At 37.8% G+C, this 23,701-nt stretch overlaps 1 protein-coding gene across 1 annotated transcript in view; it reads right to left on the bottom strand.

Moving 5' to 3' along the window:
* ITGA9 (integrin subunit alpha 9) overlaps positions 1-23,701 on the bottom strand; it is a 584,270-nt gene that overhangs the window by 473,552 nt on the left and 87,017 nt on the right. The window contains exons 8-9 of the mRNA XM_087713055.1: positions 20,062-20,130; positions 8,893-9,030 (exon numbers count right to left, since the gene is read on the bottom strand). Coding sequence (XP_087569181.1) covers positions 8,893-9,030; positions 20,062-20,130 — 207 coding nt within the window. The remainder of the gene's footprint in view (positions 1-8,892; positions 9,031-20,061; positions 20,131-23,701) is intronic.

Below are 23,701 nucleotides of genomic sequence, written 5' to 3'. Positions count from 1 at the left end.
TGAATGAATGGATGGACCCGCTAAAGAAAGGATGGGAAAATACGAAGAAGGCTCCAGCAGATGCAGCAGAAGCCTACAAGAAGCAAGCTGATAAACACCACTCGCTCCAACCCCCCTTTCATGTGGGGGACAAAAGTTTTTGTATCTGCCAAATACATAAGATTAAGAATGCCTAGTAAGAAATTGGGCCTAAAATTTCTAGGTCCATTTCCAATAGAAAAGATAATTAACCCAGTTACAGTTCAACTCAGTCAATCCAGAATTCTAGGGAAAATTTACCCACTATTTCATTGTAGCTTGTTGAAACCAGTAATTGAGTCCAGCATAAGACCATCCACCCAAGCTCCCCCTACTCCTGTAGTGGGAGAAGGAGAAACACATTATGAGGTGAAAAAAATCTTAAGACTTGAGGCTATATAGGGGTCACTTACAGTATTTAGTGCATTGGAAGGGGTACCCTTTGTCTGAAGCCACTTGGGTGAAAAGTTGGGACCTAAAGGCGGATAGGTTAATAAAACAATTCCATAAGAAGTTTCCCAATAAGCCAAAGGGTCCCCCTGGGGCGGGGAGAAGAGGTGGTTAATTTTTTTATTGCTAACTTTGATGTTATTCTCTTTTCAGGAAACATTTTTCTTCTGAGGAGAGGCCGCCTGTCAGGCCTGTAGTTATGTTCCTTTTAGGATCTTTGGCCTGCCACACTTAATATTATTTCGCTATGCTGTTTCATTAGTGTAGTAGTTGGGAGGGGGGAATAGAAAGGAGCAGAATGGTGGAATGTGTTGTTGTCATTCTTTTCTAGAAGCCAAGGTCATCTGCACTTGACCAGAACCAGCTTGGTGGAGATGCCAGTGTGGCCGAAGAAGATTGGACCATGTGATGGATTTATGGGTGTGGGGATAAGATCATAAACTTTCAACTGGGTGGAATCTCAGGAAGTTTTCAGATTTGGGATTCCACAGATGGTTGCCAACATATCTGTCTTATTAAATTGGAACTTTAAGCATAGCTCTGCCTTGGACTCTGATTTAATTCTGCATGATATTTGGAATGCTGACACAGTGGGTTTGTAAACGAAGTGAAAAGCAGCTCTCAAAGAGAACGAAACTTTGCATCGATAATGGCGGAAAGACTCAAAAGTTTGTTAAGTGAATTTATACGGTTAGATCAAAATAGTTTTTTTTACCCAAGAGACAGATTAGAGATAATATGCAGATTATATTGAATGCATTAGAACATTATGAAGCACACCCCGGGAAACAAATGGCACTGTTATTTTTGGATGTACAGAAAGCTTTTGATAATGTAAATTGGCAATTTATGATAATGCAATTGCAAATGATGGATTTTGGGGAAGGATTCATAAACATGGTTAAAACTATCTATAAAGAACAACAGGCTAAAGTGATGGTAAATGGAGATATGACAGAAAAAGTCCCGATTAGAAAAGGGACCAGGCAAGGGTGCCTGTTATCTCCATTATTATTCATATTGATACTAAAATTTTAAACAGAAAGATAAAGCAAGAGAAAGCTATAAAAGGGATAAAAATTTATAAAGAAAAATATAAATTGCAAGCATTTGCAGATGACTTAGTATTTATTATGGAAGATCCAATAGAAACAGGTCCAAAACTACTAGACCAAATAGAAGAGAATGGAGGAGTGGCAAGATTGAAAATTAATAAAGATAAAACAAAAATTCTAGTGAAAAACATAACAGAAAATAGTAAAAAAAAAGTGAAATATTTGGGGATACAGCTGACTTCAAGATGTGTAACCATTAAGGAAGATAACTATTATAAATTAAGAAATCAAATTGAAGTGGATATAGAGAACTTAGAGGTATCATTATCATTAGATTGCAACCAAGCCATGTTTCCAGCTTTTTGGGGACAATGCCAGCTGTTTATCAGCTTGAGAGCAGAGGATTTCCCCACTGACTGAGATAAAGTGGAGTTTATGATTAGCCTTCTCTCTGGCTCCGCAGCTCATTGGGATACCCCACTGCTGGTCCAGGCAAGCCCTTTGCTGAATGACTTCAGGGGGTTCTGTGACCACCCTCAGGTTAACGTATGAGGATCCCATTAAGATGGAGCGAAACCCTGCTTGCCGATAACAGAGAAAAACAGATGGCACTCGGGGGGGTGTTTTTATTATGGGGAACCTGGGCACATGGCAGCCTTTTGCCCTAAGAAGAGACGAGGGGCATCAGCTACAGGACATACCCCGCCCCCAGCCCCAGAACATTTTGTCAGGAAACACCCCAAGCGCCGATCTAAGGGAGACCTTGGGTCGGGCGCACACCAATTCAGAGCCGTGCTCAGAGACAGTGACTTGCGGGCCTCCCCGACATCTGATCCTGGCATCACAAATAGTCCTGTCCAGTATTCCGAAAGGGATTCCGATACATGCTCTGGTCGACTCTAGGGCTACAACAAACTTCATGGATGAGGCATTTGCAACCAAGTATGCAGTCCCTCTGTGTCTGGTAGATCCTCCTATGCTTGTGGAGACCATTGATGGCAGGGTGCTTCTGTCTGGGCCTATCAAGGCTGCCACGCAACCCTTGTGCCTGGTCATTGGGGCTCATGAGGAAGCCATCCAGTTCTACATTTCAGAACAAGAAGCAGACCAATTGCCACCACACCGGCCATATGATTGCCCCATTGATTTGATTCCAGGCGTGCCGCTCCCTGTGGGTCATTTGTATTCGATGTCAGACCCAGAGTTGGCCGCATTGCAGGACTTTTTGGACAAAAACCTAGCTCGGGGTTTTATCCGACCCTCGTCTTCGCCACTGTCTGCCCCGGTCTTGTTCGTCAAAAAGAAGTCCGGAGATTTGAGATTTTGTTGTGACTACCATAAACTTAATTCTATCACGGTGCGCAATCGATATCCTCTGCCCTTATTCCTGAACTGTTGGAGTGGCTCAGAGAGCCTACGGAAATTGGATCTGTGTGGAGCCTATAGTCTTGTCCGGATCCGGCCCGGGGATGAATGGAAGACACCATTGATATGGGCATTTTGAGTATACGGTCATGCCTTTTGGGCTGACCAATGCACCTGCCATCTTCCAACATTTTATGAACAATATCTTCTGGGACCTTTTGGACCAGTTTGTCATTATTTATCTAGATGACATTCTAATTTACTCATCCTCCCAGGAGAGTTATTGGCAGCACCTATGCCTGGTCCTACTGGAGAAGTGTCAGTGCACCATCGAGTTCCTGGGGCATTGTATCTTTCCTGAAGGCATTGCGATGGAGCCGGGCAAAGTAGAGTCTTTGCATAGTTGGCAACCTCTTCAGTGAGTGAAGGATGTCCAGCAACTCCTCGGGTTTCCCAACTATTATCAGACTTTTATCCCCGGCTTTGCTTCCCTGACTGCGCCCCTCACTCGGCTCCTTCAGAAGAAAGTTCTGTTTCACTGGAGTGCCCCTGAGCAACAAGCGTTCCAGGCCTTGAAGCAGGCCTTCATGAAAGAATCCATCTTGAAGCATCCTGACCCCCACTATCCATTTGTAGTGGAGGCGGATGCATCAGATATTGCTGTTGGAGCAGGATTACTTCAGGCTCACACCTCTGGCGGTACCCTCTTCCCTTGCACTTATTATTCGCAGAAACTCAATTCTTCCAGAGAGGAGGGGCCAAAGCTATGATGAAATGACGTGCAATCTCAAAGTTCTAAGATCGCAGTCGACACTTTTATTGCTAGGGGGTCCCAACAGACCTAAATCATCCCGAAGAGATGGTGAACGGGAAGATTACATCTTGCTGATCTCGGGGATATCGCAAAATCTCTGAGAAAAGCAAGGGAAAGTCTTCTGCTGGTAATAAAAATTCCAGTCTGTCAAGACCGACAAAGTCAGGGCAGCCTCAGAAAGGAACGGAACGATGTGGAAGAGAAAGTGTTTCTAGCTGATGATAAACTTTTATTGTTTTAAAAAAACGGACTGCCTATAAAATCTAAAAACTAATTTAAATCAAAGAATAGAAGAACTTAGCGGTGAATTTGATTTTTGTAATGGTTCTGGACAGTGGTTATCTTACTTTTTAAATGCTATTTACATGGATTGATTCTAAGCAAAACCTTTTCAAATGGATGGATTATCCTTCTAACATTTCTTTGTGACTCTGTAAGCTACAAATGTATTGTTTTGACTTCGACATTCTAAGCTTTTATTGCTTGGCTGTTTGGCTTAAGATCTGATAAGATTTTACAGCTGTCCCTTTGAAGTTTGTTTTCGCTTGCAGAGAGTTTGCGAGTGAGTGTTTCAATCTTGCTGAGCTTCTAAGAAAAAATACAACTGCATATAAACATGGCATCTCTCCGAGAAGTACTCTTAGCTCTGCAGATAGTGTTGGATACAGAGGAAAGAATTGAGAGAAAATTGGATTATTTGATGCATTTGGCAACGAAATGTGATGTAAAAACTGAGAATGTTCTTCAAACACAAAATAAGAAGATTGAAATTCAAAAAATTGAAATGGAAGACGAATATAAAGAGATTGTTGATACTCGTGGCAATTGGTTTATTTCTGAGGGAGGAAAGAGTGGAATATTGAAAGAGGAATTAAATGGAGAGAAAATTTATTTCAAAGGACAGTACATAAAAGAAGAAGAAAGCATTAAAGAATTTATGGACTATGAGATACTATTTGCAAAATATTTGATAACAATGCTGAGAATTAAAGACAAGCTGAAAAAGGAATCAGAAGGAGGGCGTCAATATTATATGAGAGATACTATAAACAAGGAGTTGCAAAGAGGAGTCCATACAGATTTGTTTAAGAAGATGTTTGGAGGACTGGATTCACAAATGGCAGAAGACATAAGATTGTTTTGCTATTGGAGAGGTACAGGTTCATAGATGGAAGAGTATAATTTAAAACTAGCTAAACTTAGTTAAATTCAGTGATAATAGGTATAGTTAAATAAAAATTGATAATGATAGTAATGTATACAATGTTGAGCTGTTATGATAAGTAATAATTGGATATGAGAAGGGAAGGTTAGAAATATTTTTGGACTATATATAAAGGTTATTAATAACAATAACAATAAAAAAGAACAAAATTAGACACAGCTAAGTTTTAACTAATAGGGGGAAATGTTATGAAATAGGATATAATTAAATAAAGAAAGGATAATGATAATAAATTATATACATGGAGGATTAGAAAATTTTGGTATTAAATATTATGGATGTTTAGTTAAAACAGGATATGAGGATTTAATGTTAATGGAGGATTTTATAAATAAGTAAATGAAATGCCAGCATGTGGTTATGTATTAAATCTTGGTATATTTTATGATGAAGGACGTTTAAATAATTATAGTCAAATAAAAGTGGAGGTATGATGATGGTAATATAATAAATATCTGAGGTAAGATATTAGAATTAATATGAATTATATTTGATGACAGTGGAAGAGATGCACAAAAACCTTTTGTAACCAACTGATACACTTTCTACAGTATGTAGTATGTAAAGAAGGAGGATTTGTATGTTTGTTTTGAAACTAAATTTTATATATATGTATGTATGTATGTGTGTGTGTGTATCTATCTATCTATCTATCTATCTATCTATCTATCTATCTATCTATCTATCGACCGATCGATCGATATAAACTCAATTCTTCCAAGCGCAATTATACCATTTGGGAGAAGGAGTTACTAGCATTAAGATGGTGTTTGAGGCCTAGAGGCAACATTTAGAGGGGGGCAGACATCAAACTGAAGTCTGGACGGACCATAGAAATTTGAAATTTTGAAAGACCACATGAAAATTGAACCAGCACCAGATTCAATGGTCTCTCTTCTTTGCACTATTCAATTTCCACATGACTACACCCCCAGTGCGCAACCAAAGGGCAGATGCACTCTTGTATTCTTGTACCAAAGACCAGATTCCACGCACAGGTCTGTTTGGGATAATGCCACTCATCCAAGACCAAAGGTGGCAATTTTCCCTGAGCTAACGAGCCCCAAACCCAAGTGGCTTGGGGAATTCTCCTGGACTCACAATTCCTGCTTAAAGAGCAGGTGGTGCTCATGTCCAGGAGGGCCTTTGCATAACTGTGGCTACTCACTATCACTCATACCCTAGTCATTTTCCATCTTAACTATTGCAACACGCTCTACATGGGGCTGCCTTTAAGATCATCTGGAAGCATCGGTTGGTGCAAAATGCAGCAGCCCACATGGTTTTGTGAAGACCCCGCTGTACACATGTATCATCTCTCTTGTGGGAACTGCAGTGGCTGCCCATTTGCTTCTGGGTTCAATTCAAATATTTTGTTGCTAATAGTTAATGAGATCACAAGAAACGTATTGAGAAAAAAAAGGGACATTACCTGCCAAAGATTTGAGAAGAATCAAACATGAAGCTACCAGGAACTCATTATCATCCAGTGCTGTCATATTTCAGAAATGCAACCTACTTGGAGTACTCGGAAGTACAAGTTGTTCAGTGCTCAGAGACATGGCGAAGAAAGGCTGAAACCCAATCACACTGAACAAGACACATAACTTGAAATGGGAAAACTGGGCCAAGAAATATCTGAAGACAGTTTTTTTTAAAGGTTTTATGAACTGATGAGATGAGAGTAACTCATGATGGACAGATGGATCAGCAATAGGCACAGAGCTTCATTTCGACTCAGATTCCAGCAAGGTGGAGGTGGGCTACTGATATGGACTGGTTTTATTAAAGATGAGCTAGTTGGACCTTTTCAGGTTGAAGATGGACTTAAAATCAATTCGTAAACCTACTTCCAGTTTTTAGAAGACACTTTCTTCAAGCAACAGTACAGGAAAAAAGTCTGCATCTTTCAAGAAGACCATGGTTTTTATGCAGGACAATGCTCCATCGCATGCATCAAAGTATTCCACTGCATTGCTAGCCAGTAAAGGCCTGAAAGATGAAAGAATAATGACATGGCCCCTTTCCTCACCTTACTTAAGCCCTACTAAGAACTTGTGGGCCCTTCTTAAATGGGAGATTTACAGTGAATGAAAACAGTACACTTCTCTGAACAGTGGTTGCCACTGCACAAAAAAATGATTGTCAACAAATCAAGAAACTGACAGACTCCATGAATGGAAATCTTATAATTGTTATTGAAAAGAAGGGTGGCTATATTGATTTTTTTTTGGAAATATTAGAAATGTTTATTTGTACATTTTGAGTTGTTTCTTTATTATTCTCACTTTAACAGATGCAAATAAACAAATGAGATGGGCAAATTTTCATTTTTATTTAGATGCGCAATAGTTCTGCACACCAATAGTTGCCCAATAATTGTGCACACATCAATATTCTCCTATGAAAGTCAAAATCTTTTCTTCTTCTTTCTTAAATATTCAGGTTTGGTGTTTATTAACATTTTGGATTGACCGAGAGCACTGTAGTTGTTCAATAATAAAATTAATCCTCCAAAATACAACTTGCCTAATAATTGTGCACAGTGTATATACAGTATGGGGGTGTTTGTGTATAACACACACACACACACACACACACACATACACACACACACACCCTCTAAAGACCTTCTCATTATCTTGATCATTAAAAGACACTGGAAGAAGCACTCCCTCTCATAGTAAGTATGCTTGGCTCCATCTTTGTTTTTCAGTGCTTTTTTTAGGATACCTTTATTATGACAGAATATATTTCTTTGCTTTTCCATATAGGTTCTATGACATTTTAGAAACTGCTTTGGATTTTTCAAATGAAAAGTATAGTAATAAAGGGTCAAACTAGTAAAAAATGAAAATAATCTAGGCCAGGCATCCTCAAACTACACCCCGCATCTGGGCCGCCAATACAAAGTATCCAGCTATGGAGTGGTGGGATGAAAAGCAGCTGCCAGCTTGTAAAGTAGTGCTTTCAAAGTCTTTAAAAACAGCCTTTCAGATGTTTTTCACAGCCATGTAATCGAGGGCCAGTGGGTGGGTAGGGAAGTAACTAAAGTCGCACTTTAAAAGTGGGTGGGTGGGTAGGAGACATGTCTCCACATCTCCTAGCTTTTCAAAATCAGCTGAAGTTGATGAACACTAATTCAAATGCAACCGCAGTATAATGACTGAAGGAGAATTCATCCACTGATTTGATTCTTCCCATATATAAAGTACATCTACCAAATTGGTTGCTGAACAATTTTGGTAGATATTCATGTGTGCATATACACATGCACGAGTGTGGCAAAAAGCAGTTTGTGAATTCTTCTCCAGGCTTAAAAGACCTTTTAGCCCTGTAATCCCAAATAAGTAGGCCCACAGTTCCCATTGAATTAGTAGTATATTTATGTTGGTTAAAATTGTTCTTCATTTTAAATATTGTATTATTTCATGTTTCTTTGCACTACAAATTAAGCAAGTGGCAAGAAAGTTTGCACTCTTTTTCCCTTGTGGGGTGGTCTTAAGGAAATAGATTCCTTGGGTTGAGCAAGTACAGCAAGAACAAGGGCAAAATGGACTGCTAAATTGGCCATTCCTGCCCAGTCACGTGACAACCTAGCCACACCCACTTAGCTGGTCCGCCCGCCCAACAGTGTGAGGGACCATGAATCAGCCCCCTGTTCAAAAAGTTTGAGGACCCCCTGATCTAGGCTGTAGACATCCCAGTATTCTCGTTATAATAGATTTGTCCACTCTTGTACAAGAAGGAATTCAAACAGACTTTATAATATTCTAAGAGATAATAAAAGCACATGCATCTCCTTGTTTTATTAAAGCTACTTTACTTCTTAAGCAGAAATTGGAAAATTGCAATCCCATGTTTACTTAATGCCCTAAAGCCAAATTCACATAATACAGTACAATTGTGATTAACTATTACAAAGATTTATCCAAACTGTTAGCTTGGTTAGTTCATATACTTACATTTCCTCTGCTGAGGAACACAGTGACTTGACCTTCATCCCGAATCTCAGAAAACATGGGTGCTCCTACCAGCAGGTCAGAAAGTCCATCAGAATTCAGATCTACTGCACATAAGGAGGAGCCAAAGTAAGAGCCCATCTGCAACCAAATTGAGTCACAACAAAACATTCAGTATCTGCCCACATACAAGAGGAAATCACACAAGCTTTTTTTTTTTTTTGCAAGTGGAACTACAGCTTACTGATCTATCTCACACCTGGCAGCTGTAAATGCCAGTTGCAATAGTTTTCTAATATGAATTGGATAGGGCAGCTACTCATTGTTATGCTTGAACACTACTGAACATATCAAGATATATAGACTGGATCTGACATCTTTATCCACCTATCAAGACCTGAGATAGGCAGTTGCTGTTTGATGATGTTAAATGTATTGTTGAAAGATGTTAGCTGTTCCACGTAAAGCTGCCTTTTGCAATTGACTGATGGTGATTTTTATTTCAATGCCAATTGTATTCAAGTGATGCTCCAGTTGTTTTGGAACTACCATTGATACTAACATTTTATTTTATTTTTTGCCACAATAATTCTATTGCTATTTTCAGGTCTTTGTATTTTGTGATTTTCTCCAGTTCTTTCTCTTCTCCTGTCTCCAGGTACTGCCTTATCTATTATCCAAACTTTCTAATCAAAAATTGTTGCGTCTACATTATTATCATCATCATCGTTCTTATTTTTAAAAGCTTCACACAATTCTATCTCATTTTATTTGTCTTCTATCCCATCTTCCTTTTACAACACAAAGCAATACAGGTAGCCCCTTCCCCTGCTTATTTCCCCACAAAATTTACCCTTGAAGTATTGCTAAGCAGCAAAAGTAATTATTTTAATTACTGGACTTTTGGCATTTCAGAGAATACCCACTAGCTTTGGCTACTAGGAATTGTAATTCTGTCTCCTCTTAAAGCTTTCCTAGTCTTGCTTTAAATATACCTGGACTACTGAAGTGATAATGATGATTCACCTACATCAGTAAACATTTCAGGGTTCATGCAGGACACTTTTAAAAATAATCAAACCAGTGCAGTATAAAAATACCATTTGGATATTTGTTTGACCATTCTCTCATAGATTACAAGCAACTTACAATCACTTAAATTGAGTTAAAAGAGAGAATTAAGTGATGAAGTAGATATCAATAGAGATTCTCAGTCATACAGGTCATGGTGGTCCCAAAGGTGCTTTTTCAAGAAGCAACTGGACTGCCTGGTTTTTCCTTTAAGATGTTTTGCTTCTTGTCCAAACTGAAGAAGTTTCTTGGATGAAAAATTCAAAGAAAAACAAGGAAGTTCAGTTGCCTCTTGAAAAACTATCTTTGGGTCAGGAAGTAGGTGTGTCCTCAGTAACTAAAAAGTTCAGGTTTTTTAACAAGACCAGGTCAGGACTATTGATAAAAGGACCAGAAAAGTAGACATATGGCAGGCAAATTATGCCTGGAAATGCAGTGATATGCCTTTCTGATGATATTAAATAATACCAGAAATTATTATCAGCTCAAAAATTCATCCAAGGATTGAATCCATGAGAAATTACTTAATGAAGAAATTTCAAGATATCTATATAAATAAAAATGTAAACGTTCGTTTGTTCAAAATCTTAAATCTCCAAAAGTTCTTTACCGATTGTTTTGAAATTTTGACACAATGTTGCATTGAATACGCACGTGTTTTTATATTCCTATATTATATGTTATCTGTGACAGGTAAAAACATGCTTTTTTGAAAACCGGTACCATCTGTTGGACGTAAAAGCAACACTCGCTATACTAAATATTTCACGATTCCATTTCAATGTTTCCGATTGCATTGTTACATTGAATTTTCATAGATTTTGATTTATTTCATTTTGATTTAATTATTTCATGTGACATTGCGTTGGAATTGAGCTGCATCGTTTACCACCGGCCTTCCTCCCACCGGCCCCAATGCAGCAGCAGTGGCAGCAGCAGCGGCAGCAGCAGTCTGACTCTGTGGCGGAGGCATGGGAGAGGAAGAAGATGGCACAGCCCATGATGCTGCCTCAGCGGGCTGGCAGTAGCAACAGCAGCGCCAGCTTGGAGAACTTCGCGCCCTGCCTGCTGGCCCAGCTAACGCTGCCTCCCCCAGTCTCCGCCACCGCCTCAGTCCCCTCCTGCCCTCCCGGGGCACCTCCTCCACAGAGCCTGGCACTGCTCTCCCAGGGAGGAGGAGGCGTTGGGGGTTCAGAAGGTGCCCAGTTGAAGAAGAAGAGAGCCTTCCAGATCACCAGTGTGACCCCGGTGCACATCTCGGCCAGCCTCAGCTCCAACAACAGCATTGCCGAAGACACAGAGAGCTATGATGACCTGGACGAGTCACACACCAAGGACATCTCCTCCTCGGAGATCATGGATGTCTCACTCTCCTGGGAGAGCGAAAAATTGCCAAAAAGCAGCACACACATGCATACTGGAGCTGACAGGGCAATACCTCGCATGCCCTCAGAAATGGCTCCACATGCCACCCATGGCACACATGCCATAGTTTTGCCAACACGATGAGTTGAAACTGCAGGAACCTTAGATGAGAGTGACCATGTCATAGTAAAATTCAACATAATGCAAACACAAACAACTCAAGAAGCTTGGAAAAATATGACCATAAAATCCCAGACCAGCACAATACCACTGAAAAAGAAAAACAATAAAACCAAGAAGAAACCAGCATGGCTGCATCTGATCTCTCTGACAAATTAAAAGACAAAAAGAACAAGTACAAAAAATGGAAAGAGGGACACATAACTAAGGCAGTTAGCCAGAATCTGCCAAGACGAAGTCAGGAAAGCAAAGGCTCAGAATGAAGACAAAAGTCAAAGATAATACAAAAAAGTTTCTTTAAACATATAAATAACAAGAAAAAAATCAAGGAAACGGTAAGTCCACTAAAAAGACAGCAAAGAAGTAAAAGGCAGCAGATAGAAAGCAGAGCTGCTTAACTCATTCTTTGCCATCGGTCTTCACCCAAAAAGAAACAATAGTCCAACCTACCAAAAACATAACTGTAAAAGACAAACTAGAAATAAAAGTTAAAATAAGCAAAAAAATAGTAAGAGAACATCTGTCTGATCTTGAGGAATACAAATCACCGGGACCTGATGGATTACATTCCAGAGTCATAAAGGATCTGGCAGATGTCATCTCAGAACCACTATATGACATCTTTCAAAAACCCTGGAGCACCGGGAACTACTAGAGGACTGGAAAGGAGCTGATGTGGTTCCCAATTTCACAAAAGGTAAAAAAAAACAGACCCAGGAAACTACAGACCAATCAGCCTAACATCAATACCTGGGAGGATACTGGAAAAGATAATTTAAAAAACCAGATCTGTCAACACTTAGAAACAAGTAAAGTAATAGCTAGCAGTCACCTTGGGTTTGTTAAAAACAGATAATGCCAAACCAATCTTATTTCATTCTTCAATATAGTGACTAAATTAGTAGACCAGCAAAATACTGTGTACATAATATACTTATACATCAGCAAGGCATTCAACAAAGTAGACACAACCTACTTGGTAAGCTACAAAAAAGTGGGACAGATAGCTTCACCACTAGATGGATTCACAACTGGCTGACAAACTGTACTCAGTGAGTAGTCCTTAAAGGTACTACATCTATGTGGAATAAGGTAAGCAGTTGGGTACCATAAGGTTCCATTTTAGGTGCAGTACTCTTTAATATTTTCATAAATGACTTATATGAGGAAATAGGAGGGAAACTTACCAAATTTGCAGATGATATTAAGCTGGCAGGAATAGCTAACACCCTAGAAGACTTGGGCCCTATCTAACAAAATGAAATTCAATGCAAAGAAAAGTAAAGTTCTACACTTAGGCAAGAAAAACTAAAAGTACACATATAGACTGGGTGAAACAAGACAACTGGGAGAAAGATTTTGAAAATTTAGTGGACAACCAGCTAAATATGAGCCAGCAGTGTGCAGTGGCAACCAAAAAATTCAATGCAATACTTAGCTGCATTAACAGAGGGATACAAGCAAGATAAAGTGAGGTCCTAATACCACTTTTAGCAAGACCCCCTGCGGTCCCATCTCCATACATGTGTGTGCGACCCTCCCCAACCCCTCCATGCATACATACGTGTCTCCTGTATGCGCCCCAACCCCACGCATACGTGTCAGAGACCCCAAAATCAGCTGGCCCTAGTAGATTTCCCTGGTTGGGTTAAAGTTACAACCAAGTCGTCCGCAAATTCTCGTAATCTATATTCGTGATGCCTAACCTTAATTTCCTGTAAATCATCTGTAAATCATTTTATTCAGCAACAACTCCAGGGTTATAATAAACAATAATGGTGATAGGGGGCAACCCTGTCTTGTACCTTTCTCAATTTTAAAAGATTCTATTAAACTACCATTAACTATAATTTGTGCTGTTTGTTCCTGGTATATTGCTTTGATAGATTGTAAAAAATACTCTCCAGTTTGCATCTTTTGCATTATTTTCATTAGAAATTGCCAATTCACTCGATCAAATGTTTTCTCCGCATCCAGAAATATAAGTGCTGCGGAGACTTGGTTATTCTTTTCCAGATACTCCAATATATTAACAATTTGTCTTACATTACTTCTCATTTGTCTCCCTTGTATGAACCCAGTTTGATCATTGTGGATCAGTTGCTGTGTAACTAACATCAACCTGTTTGCTAATATTTTGGCAAAAATTTTGTAATCTATGTTGAGTAATGATATAGGCCTATAATTTTTTGGCTGGCTAAGATCTTGATCTTCTTTGGGGATCAAGGATATAAAAGCTGTTCTCCAAGATGGAGGTACCTTTCCTTCCATTTGGATTCTGTTAAATAATTCCTTAAAAGGTTCTACCATTTCTAATTGTAAATTTTTATAGTAAACCGCTGTCAAGCCATTTGTGGCAGGTGCTTTCCCAGCCTTTAACTCTTTAATTACCTGGAGGATTTCCCCCAAAGTTATTGGTTGGTTCAATCTCTCCCTTTGTTTATCTTTAACTATAGGTATTTTTTCTTTGTCCAAATATTTATCTATATCTAAACCTTGTACTTTATCACTCGTGTACAATCCTGTGTAAAATTCTAAGAAGGCCTTTTGGATCATATCCTGTTGATACACATCTTTACCTTTATAATATATTTTTTGTATAATACGAGATTTTTGTTTCTTCCTCGTCATATATGCTAACCATCTGCCTTGTTTATTTGCATTGCAAAAAGTATTATGTTTAGCATATAACAAATTAGTAGCCACCTGATCTGATACCAACATATTAAATTGCGCTCGTAATAGGGTAATTGCCTCTTTTGTCTTCTTGTCACCTGGATTGGATAACTCCTGCTCTTTCTTTTTTATCTCTTCCTCTAGTTCCTTTCTTTTTTCCCCCTGTCTATGTAACTTATTTAAATTTATTAGGACTCCTCTCCTCTGCTTGCATCCCAGACCATTTCCATAGATGTACCCTTGTTCATATTAAAAACAAAATATTCTCTCAGCAATTTTTTATATTCATTGACATTTTTCTCATGTCTAAATAAATTTTCATTTAACCTCCAACTCCTTCTAGATTCCTTCCCATATTCCAATTCCATCCAGACCAGGTTATGATCTGTTAAGGCTCTGGAACATATCTTCATCTTCTTTACCTTAGAAAACAAATCATTTGTAGTTAGTATAAAGTCAATCTTAGAAAAAGATTGATATCTATCAGAAAAGAATGTAGTCCTGTTCTTTAACATTTCTTTCTCACCAGATATCTCTTAGCTCCAAATCGTCCATCATATCAAAGAAAGGCTTAGGTAATTTCGCTCGTGTTTGGATATTTTGCAAAAGACCCTTATCTTTCTTGGTATCCAAAACTCCATTCCAATCACCCATCAGTATGCAGGATCTATAGTCCCATTGTATTAACTTGGTATGGAGCATCTTGTAGAATGTTTCTTGTTGTTGATTAGGGACATATACTCCCATTAAGAGTATCTTTTTCCCTTCTAATAATAGTTCTATTGCAATATATCTTCCTTGAGAGTCTGCTTCAATTAGATCAGCCTTCATATCCTTTCTTAAGTATATAACTATACCATTTTTCTTCTCCGAGGCAAAGGCCACGAAATGTTGTCCAAGTCTTGCATTGATCAAATATTTCTGGTCATTTGTTCTAATGTGTGTTTCTTGCAGGCAAATTACATCATTTTTGAATTGTTTTAAATAATGGTTTATTTTTTTTCCTTTTCTGTGGTGAATTTAAGCCATTGACATTCCAAGTTAAAAATTTAATTGTCATCTTTAGCTCCCTGAAGCTTTTTAAGAGCCACCTGGAAATCCTATAATTTGATTTTCGGCCTGGCTCCTCCCACCGCTTCTGAACTAATATTTATGGCTTCTTGAGCTGTTGTCTGAGCTTGTTGCTGGGCTTGTTGCTTCTTCAGTTCTTGTTCCTTACGTTTGGTAGCCACTCGTGTTTGTCTTTGCTCCTTGGCAACTTCTAACTCCACCAGAGGATTCTGAACTTGGGCCACCTCCAATATCTTTGAGTATCTTGCTGTCTAGTCTCTCCTGCTTGCTCCCTTTCTCTAGATCCTGGAGATGAGGGATGACCAGCCTTTAGCAGGTTGCTGTAGAAATCTCTGGCCTTCCAAACTGAGTTCAGACAGTATCTTTGTCCCAGGTAGTTGACCACTAATCCAGCTGCAGCTGTTTTGTAGCTGACGGTTTTTGAGTTCGTCCACTAGGAATGCATAGTCTTTTCTGGCTCTCAGCATTTTGGGTGGGATTTCCTTAAAACCATCACCTCCTGGCCCACAATCTGCAACTTGGTTTTATAGAACTCTTGTAGTATCAGGTTTCTCATATCCCTTGTAGCAAAATAAACTACAATGTCTCTTGGGAGTTGTTTCTGTCTGGCAATCTATGAATTGACGTGGTATATTTTGTCCAATTGCCAGTCATAATCCCTTCTTGGTTGACCTACTAATTGATCAAAGGCTTCTGAAAGCATCTCCTTCAGGTTTTCTTGATTATTCTCTTTAAGACTTCTTATTCTCAGAGCAAGTTCCATCTGCCTATATTGTAGCATTATGATTTCATTTTTTGCATCGTGAACCTTGTTTTGGACTTCCTCCATTTTATTTGCTAAATTAACATTTGACTCGTTAACTTCTTCCACTTTTTCCTCCACTAGGGATATGTAGCCAGATAAGCATTTAAAGGTTTCCACAATATCTTCTCTGATCTCTTGGTTACAAATCTAAATTAAGTCTTTAATCTGCAAAATCTCCTCCGAGATCGCCTTGAAGGCAGCAGAAACTTTTTCCTGTATTTTAAGTTCTAAAGCAGCTGCATGGTTTTTTAGAGCGTCGTTTAAAACTCTTTGCAACACCTCTTGGGTTAAAGCTTCTCCAGCAGGAGGAGGGGGGGGATAGTAATGATTGTAATTTATTTGTCAGGGCTGCACAGCCGCCAGCACTTTTAGAGCCCAATGTTGTTTTAACTTGTTTTGAAGCCATTTCTAACCTTCAGTTAAGCTTATCTTCCACCAAATTATTAAGTCCAAACAAGCCGCTTATTCCAATTATTACTCTTGTAGCTTGCTAATAAATCAGTAATGTTTTAAGTGATTTTAAGCTCTGTAGTAGTTTGTTAAATTACAATTCAGCCCCGCCTTCAAGACTCTGGCGCCATTTTATCTTCTGTCTCGTTAGTTTTAATAGAAGAAATTTTTAGAAAATTGAGTTAAAGTTTATCTATACATACAGTTGTAAATTCTCCGATATCTGCTCTGCCTGCATTTTGCTCAGATGTGATCAAATGTTGTTATGCAGCGGTGATCGTGAGCCTTGGTTTCTGTGGAAAGGCAGAATGAGTCCCGGGCGCGGAGTTTGCCAAGTTGCAGGGGGGCTCACGCCTTCCACAACGCAGAATTATCTCCTGGAGGGGGGGTTAATGGAGCTCTCCCCAAGCTCAGCAGCTCTCCCCTTCATCTTCGCCCAAGGAAAGGGTTATCAATCTGTCAGACAGTTGATATACGTTGTCCAAACAGTGTAACGTGATCTCGGGGCTAGAGCTACTGCAAAGAGCTGCTTCTTCAGGCTAGACGAGCACCGGAAGCCGCTATTATTTTCAAAGGCATGATAGTAACAGTTCTTTTCTGTTTCCCATTTTCCATTTGTTTTGTTACTTATATTTCCATTATTTAGCTCTTCACATCTGTTTATGAGTGTGCCTTATACACCAAATGTAGCCATCCCCACCCACAGCCCCCACCCTTTGGCCTCTGCCTCCCAACAATTTACCTCCTTGAAGCAAATTGAGAAAATGGGGCTTGCGGAGGCGGTAATAGGCTAATGCAATCCCTGCAGCCTGAAACAGTTTATCATCAGGAGGCCCATGCTTAAATTGAAATTGAAAGTGAAACTTGCTGTTTGTTGCAAGAGACAAATTGTGGAAGGCAGAGGCAGTTATTGTTTTTTTACCTGCAAGGAGTCAATAACTATAAATGCCTATAGAATGTTCAAATTATTAGGCTTACTTTTTAAAGACTGTTTTATTATTGTTCTAGACAACTTAACAAAATGAAGAAGTGTTTTAAAATAAATGCTTGATCTGGAGAGGCCCAGTGCTATTGTATCTTCTTTTAAATAGCAGAGAATAATGTATACTTCCAAAAAGCCGTATCAATTTTAACAGCATCTGTACAAGTATAGCCTGAAATGTAACACCACAAACAGTATTGATCTTCTGTACTGTTTGTTGTTTGCTGCAAAGAGGCAAATTGTTGGAAGGCAGAGGCAGATTCCTCCCCCATGTTTTCTTTGCCAAAAGCTAGATGCGTCTTATATTTTGATATAAGTATATATTTTATACTCAGAAACATGCGGTACTTATATAATTCTAATATTATTACACATTATTAAAATACTTCCATAAAATATTGTTTACTTTACTTTCCCTTTCTTTTTCCTTTTCCTTTACACAATGTCTCTCGCACCCATCCTAATTTTTAGTCATCTTTTTTTGGGGGGAGGGTTGCCTCCCAAACTCTTATTTTAGGTTTTTTAAGCCTTTATTTCATCTGCCTTTAAATCTATATTTTGACTATACATTCTAGCTTTCTCTCCCCTCTCTCCCTTTTCCCACTGTCTAGTTTTAAGCTATTTATTCTAACCCGTCTCTTTTCCCCAGATATCTTGCGGTTTCTCTCATTCCCTTTTCAAATATTTTAAACTGTTTTCCTCTTGTTTTAATTCCCTATTCCAAATGGTGAAATTCATTTTTTTTTTACTACCAGTTCTGTGGGCATGGCTTGGTGGGGATGGCTTGGTGGGGATGGCTTGGTGGGGATGGTGGGTGTGGCTTGATTGGTGGGTTAGGGGAAGGATACTGCAAAATCTCCATTCTAACCCCACTCCAGGGGAAGGATACTGCAAAATCTCCATTCCTACTCCACTCGGGGGCGAGCCAGAGGTGGCATTTGCTGGTTCTCTGAACTGCTCAAAATTTTCACTACTAATTCTCTGAACTACTCAAAATTTCCACTACTGGTTCTCCAGAACCTGTCAGAACCTGCTGGATTTCACCCCGCCCTAATCCCTATTAATTTAAATAATATCTCCTTATTGTTGTTTTAGTTGTCTTAGGAGATGACAAGTTGAGTCTAAGGGAGGGGTCAAATACATCATAAGTCATGAGTCCCTTCATACCCACAAGAGATCTACGTCCAGCCTACCTTAATTTCCCCTCTCATCTTTCTCATGTTTCCCTTAATGGTCAGCTAGCCAGATTCTTGTTGATTTTCTTGCTTAAGCTGGCAATAAATCTTTATATCATTTGATCGGCCTGAATCTCCTATTTTCCCTGGCACTTGGCAGACTACCATCTGACTTTATTATACTGATTTATTTTTGAAAACGTAACTGTTATAATAGATAATTGTTATTTGGATTAAAGTGGCTGGACTGAAGAAAGACTATATCTGGCAGATTTAAGACTGAAGAGATCACACACTGCATGACTTAACTGAATAATATGTCACTATGGATTAGAGCAATTTCATGAAGGAAAAGACCACTGCTATCTATTTGTCATAGGATTTCCCTGAGAGGAAGTCTAATGATATTGTGATTTTTTTAATTTTTTGCAATTTACATCTGTCAACTTTAATTTACAATTTATTTCCAATTTTTAAAAGTCAACTACTTCAGATTGTGTGCCATTATAATTGAACTTCATAAAAAGAAAGATCCTAGCATTATTTTTTGTGGTACAATTATGTGTCACTCTGCAAGTAGCCAGAGAATGGCTTAGTAGTGTATAAGTCAATCAGAGGTCATCTTACTAAAAGTCTCATCTAAATGCCACACAATTCAGAAAACTTAGCTTTTGCATTATTTTGCTTTACCTGATACCATAGGCTAGATGTGTCAAATTTGAGGCCCACGGGCCAGATACGTCATGTGCTGACCACACCCACCTCCAGTTTAGCAAAGGGGAAAAAAGTTGTGATACGTCGCAAGTTTGACACCCCTGCCACAGGCTCTACAAATAAGAACATATCTTTACCTTAACTGCTTGACAGCATTTGCAAAAAGGCTTCTTATTAAGTTGATTAAAATCTAGCACTAATTTATAATGCATGGTTTATATGGATGGATGATCAAAGACATCTCTTCTTAAAATGTTCTCAACTCAGAAAATTGCAGCAGAAGAAAGAAATGGGATCAATTGAGTAAACTCTTGCCTTGAAAACATTTTGCTAATGAGCCACCTGAATAAAGCTTGGACAAGAACACTGTGGGGTACCCTTTATTACGTTTATTTTAAAAAAGTAAAAATTAATTCTTGACAGTGCTAAATTTCAACAATAATGACCGTGGTCTGGAAAACAAATTTCCAGATATTTTTTGCCAGGAACTGTGGCTGGCATATTCAGATGCAAAGTGATAAGCTATACTGCTGCTGAAGATGCCAGCCAGAGTTTCTGGCAAAATGTTTGGAAATCTGTTCTCCAGACCATGGTCAGTAAATCCTAAAGCCCAACACCCCCAAACACTATTATCTGTGAAAGCTCATTGTAGTGAAATGTATTTTTTCTTCAGGATTACTCACCTTTTTACCAGAAGCCTGAAAGATTTTGATCAAAGAGCCAGAATTCCTATCTGTGCGGAATATGTACACCTATGAAGTTAAAAAACAATGTTTTATCTCCAATAAAATTAGATCAACTGATATAATTCATGCATATCAATGTGCCTATCATGCAACACTTTTTTGGGTAAGCAGTGTTATATGAAATGTAAAAAAGGCATAAAATATAAGAAGCCAAACATGATTAATGTTTAAGAATTTAGATGATTGATTGATAGATAGATAGATAGATAGATAGATAGATAGATAGAGCAAGCAATAAAGCTAAAACAATTTTACACCAAAACATTCATATAGCACTCCATACTATTTTATCTTTATAAACCATCATTCTTTCCACCACTGCTTCATTGATTCATACATTGCCCTTTATTCTAAAAAAAGTATCTTTTTTTCTTTTTTGATGAACTCTATCCAACCACAACTGTCTCAAGCATCCTCTTTTTCATTTTTTAAAATATAATTTTTGGGAATTCAATCCTTTTATCTCAGTGAACTTCTTTTTTGCTGGTCACTCATTTTACTATTCAATCACATTCATTCAGCCTTCATTCATTTTTGACTCTATATTATTTTGCTTAAACACATCATTTTTACTATATTCAATTTGATTTTATGTTTTTCCTGATATATTTAACTTTCACTTTCATATATGAAAACAGCAACATTTTATTCACAGCCATTTTTGTCTATCTCACCATTCATTCCCTGCAGCAATCCATTCACAGCTTACTATATACTGTCATTTCATCAGATTTCAATTCCTAAAATTCCTCTCTCTAGTTTTTCATTTCCAATATAAATTGTTCTACCTCATCTAGTTTAATATTGATAAGCAATTTTCATTCACTTAATTTTTTCCTAAACAACACAGCTACTTTGATCTTTGATACTTTACTTTTCATATCATTCTCCTCGCTGCATCTTATAATGTAATGTTTGCTGAATATCATTCAGGATTATGGTTAAAAACAAGGCATCATGATCCAATCTGATTCAGTTCTAATGTCATTGCAATCATGCCTTACCCATTTATCCATAAATATTCTGAACAAACAAAGAAGATCTCATACTTGTGGCACTATCTGTTCAATATGGACTTCATGATTTCCCAATGTACAGAGAAAGGATACTTTTAAAGTTTCTTTATCAACATTTATTCAAAGGGGATAGGACAAAATTACTGAAATCTCAATCAGATTATTTTCCCATTTATAATTCAATTTATTTCCCAGCTTTCTAAGGTAGAAATGTTCTAAACTCAATGTTTTCTACTCATGGTTCCTATGAGAAATGAAGAGGATTTTCTCCTAACTGATAATAGAGGAATGCCCAGTTTGTTAGAATCCAAAGTTCTCTACAGTGCCTTAAACATGCCTTAATAGCTAAATTATTATTTCCATAGCTGTCTTTTCCATCATACATTGCTCTTATTAAACAATCCATTTTAATTCTATTGTCTTTGAACAAAACATTACATATTCCCAACTTATTCACTTTATCATGCATTTGTTTCTCAGAGAAAAAGGGTATATATCTATATATAATGCATTTATTTACATAAAATATAATTATTTATTTTTATAATTAATTTATTTATAATTATATAAATTATACTTTATATAATTTGTATATGTATAAGGAGACATTTCCTGGCAGTGAGAACAATTGATTAGTTAGTGGAATCGCTTCCTTCCAGAAGTTGTGGGTGCTCCTTCACTGGAGGTTTTTAAGAAGAATTGCATAGGGTCTCCTGCTTGAGCAGGTGATTGGAGTAGAAAATCTCCAAGGTCTCTTCCAAATGTTATTCTGTAGAGAACAAAAATTGGTTTGTTGTAGGAGTAATGTGACGAATCACTCCTTCATACATACATTAAAGCTACATACAATTTTAATCCCTGTCACTTCTTGCACCCTTTAATTAGAATTCTGCCATACCCATTCCCAGATATATTTAACAAATGTAAGTCACATGGTTTTACATGTACTCTTGTTACTTTCTCTTTTCCAAAGAGGAAAAGTAATGGCATTCTTCCAATCATCAAGTACAAATGAACTCTTCATGCACACATTAAATGAGTCAGCTTCTTCATAAGCAATTATTATAGGAGATCCAAGTTATTAATTCAGTGGCAAAAGATCAGAAGCAGCTGGTAGCATCTTTTTCCATTAATAAATTTTGTTAAAAACCTTAATTTTTGCAGCTTACTTTATCATTCAGATGATAAATAATAAAAATAATGAAGTAAGCACAAAATATCACATTTATGTCTTAATATTAAAAAATTGGTCATGAAAAGTGATACCAGATGCTATAAGCAAATTATATCAATATAGTTTGCTGTTTGAGGTACACTTACATTTCTCAACATTTATTATTTCTCTTTCATTTATTTTTTATTGGATACTAACACAATATATATTTCAATTACATTCTTCAACATATTATTTTTATACCCTTTTCTATACAATTTCCTCATCTTAAATCAAAGAACACAGAACAAAAGAGTTGAAGGGACATTGTCTCCAAGTCCTGCTCCAGCAGGAGACCCTATGCTACTTCAGATAAGTAGTTGTCCAATCTCTTCTGTGATTGAGTACCCACAACTTTTGAAGACAACTCATTCCACTGGTTGATTGATTGTTCTCACTATCAGGAAATTTCTCCTTAGTTCTAGGTTGTTTCTTTCCTTGGTTAGCCTCCATCCATTTCTTCTTAGTGTGTTTTTTTTTTCATTAAATCATTTCAACACTTTTTATTTTGTTTCCTCTCCTAGAGGCTAATTAAGACCTTTTCATCCAGTGCCATCTTTTTAAAATGTCCATCAAACTTGTTTTGCATAATTTCTCTCCTTTTCAGTATTCTTTCCTTTCATTGAGTATTCTACACACTTTATAAAATATCTTTAATTTTTTACATCAATATTAATCTTATATAAATTCTCAATCACATCTTTTTCATTTTCTGTACCATAATTCTTTTCAATCTGTTTCCAACAATTTCCATAGCCTCTTTCAGTTTCCATCTAGTCTCTTGACAAATCAATTTAACCTCCCATTCCCATTTTTGGTCCCAGGAGGCTTCAGGGAGGCCTGCTAGGCCCAAAATGGGGGGTGGGGGTCATGCATTCATGCGGAGGGCAGGGGAGCATGGGGGGGTCACATGTGCATGTGCGGGGGGGACAAGGGGCAGTGTATGTATGTTGTGCATGCAATGCATTATGGGTGTGGGTACATTGTGCACATGGTTGTGCTATGTGTGCTATTGTGTACTATTGTGCACGCAGTTTCGGCAACAACAACAAAAAGGTTAGCCATCACTGATATATACTTTTCCAAGTATATATGCATGAGTAGTATTATGCTCTCATTTTTTCAATAAGCAATTTTTAACAGAATGTACACTATATGGTCATCATCTCATTAATTTTTGAGACTTGAGTGAGTAGAGCATTCACTAAAGTTTGCTTTGCTGTTTTCCTTATGCATTTATGCATGAAAACCAATAGAATTTTTTTCCTCTAGATCTGATGCATTTTGAAAGTTACACAATTTTCTCTAAAACTCCTGACTTTTCCTTTATTACCATTCACTCAAGAAC

Source organism: Thamnophis sirtalis, unplaced genomic scaffold (assembly GCF_051295495.1).
Source record: "Thamnophis sirtalis isolate CommonGarterSnake01/CBP01778 unplaced genomic scaffold, rThaSir2_p1.2 scaffold_4, whole genome shotgun sequence".
Lineage (NCBI taxonomy): Eukaryota > Metazoa > Chordata > Lepidosauria > Squamata > Natricidae > Thamnophis > Thamnophis sirtalis.
Note: the sequence above shows the minus strand (reverse complement) of the source record. Positions and strands in the feature narration are given on the sequence as shown.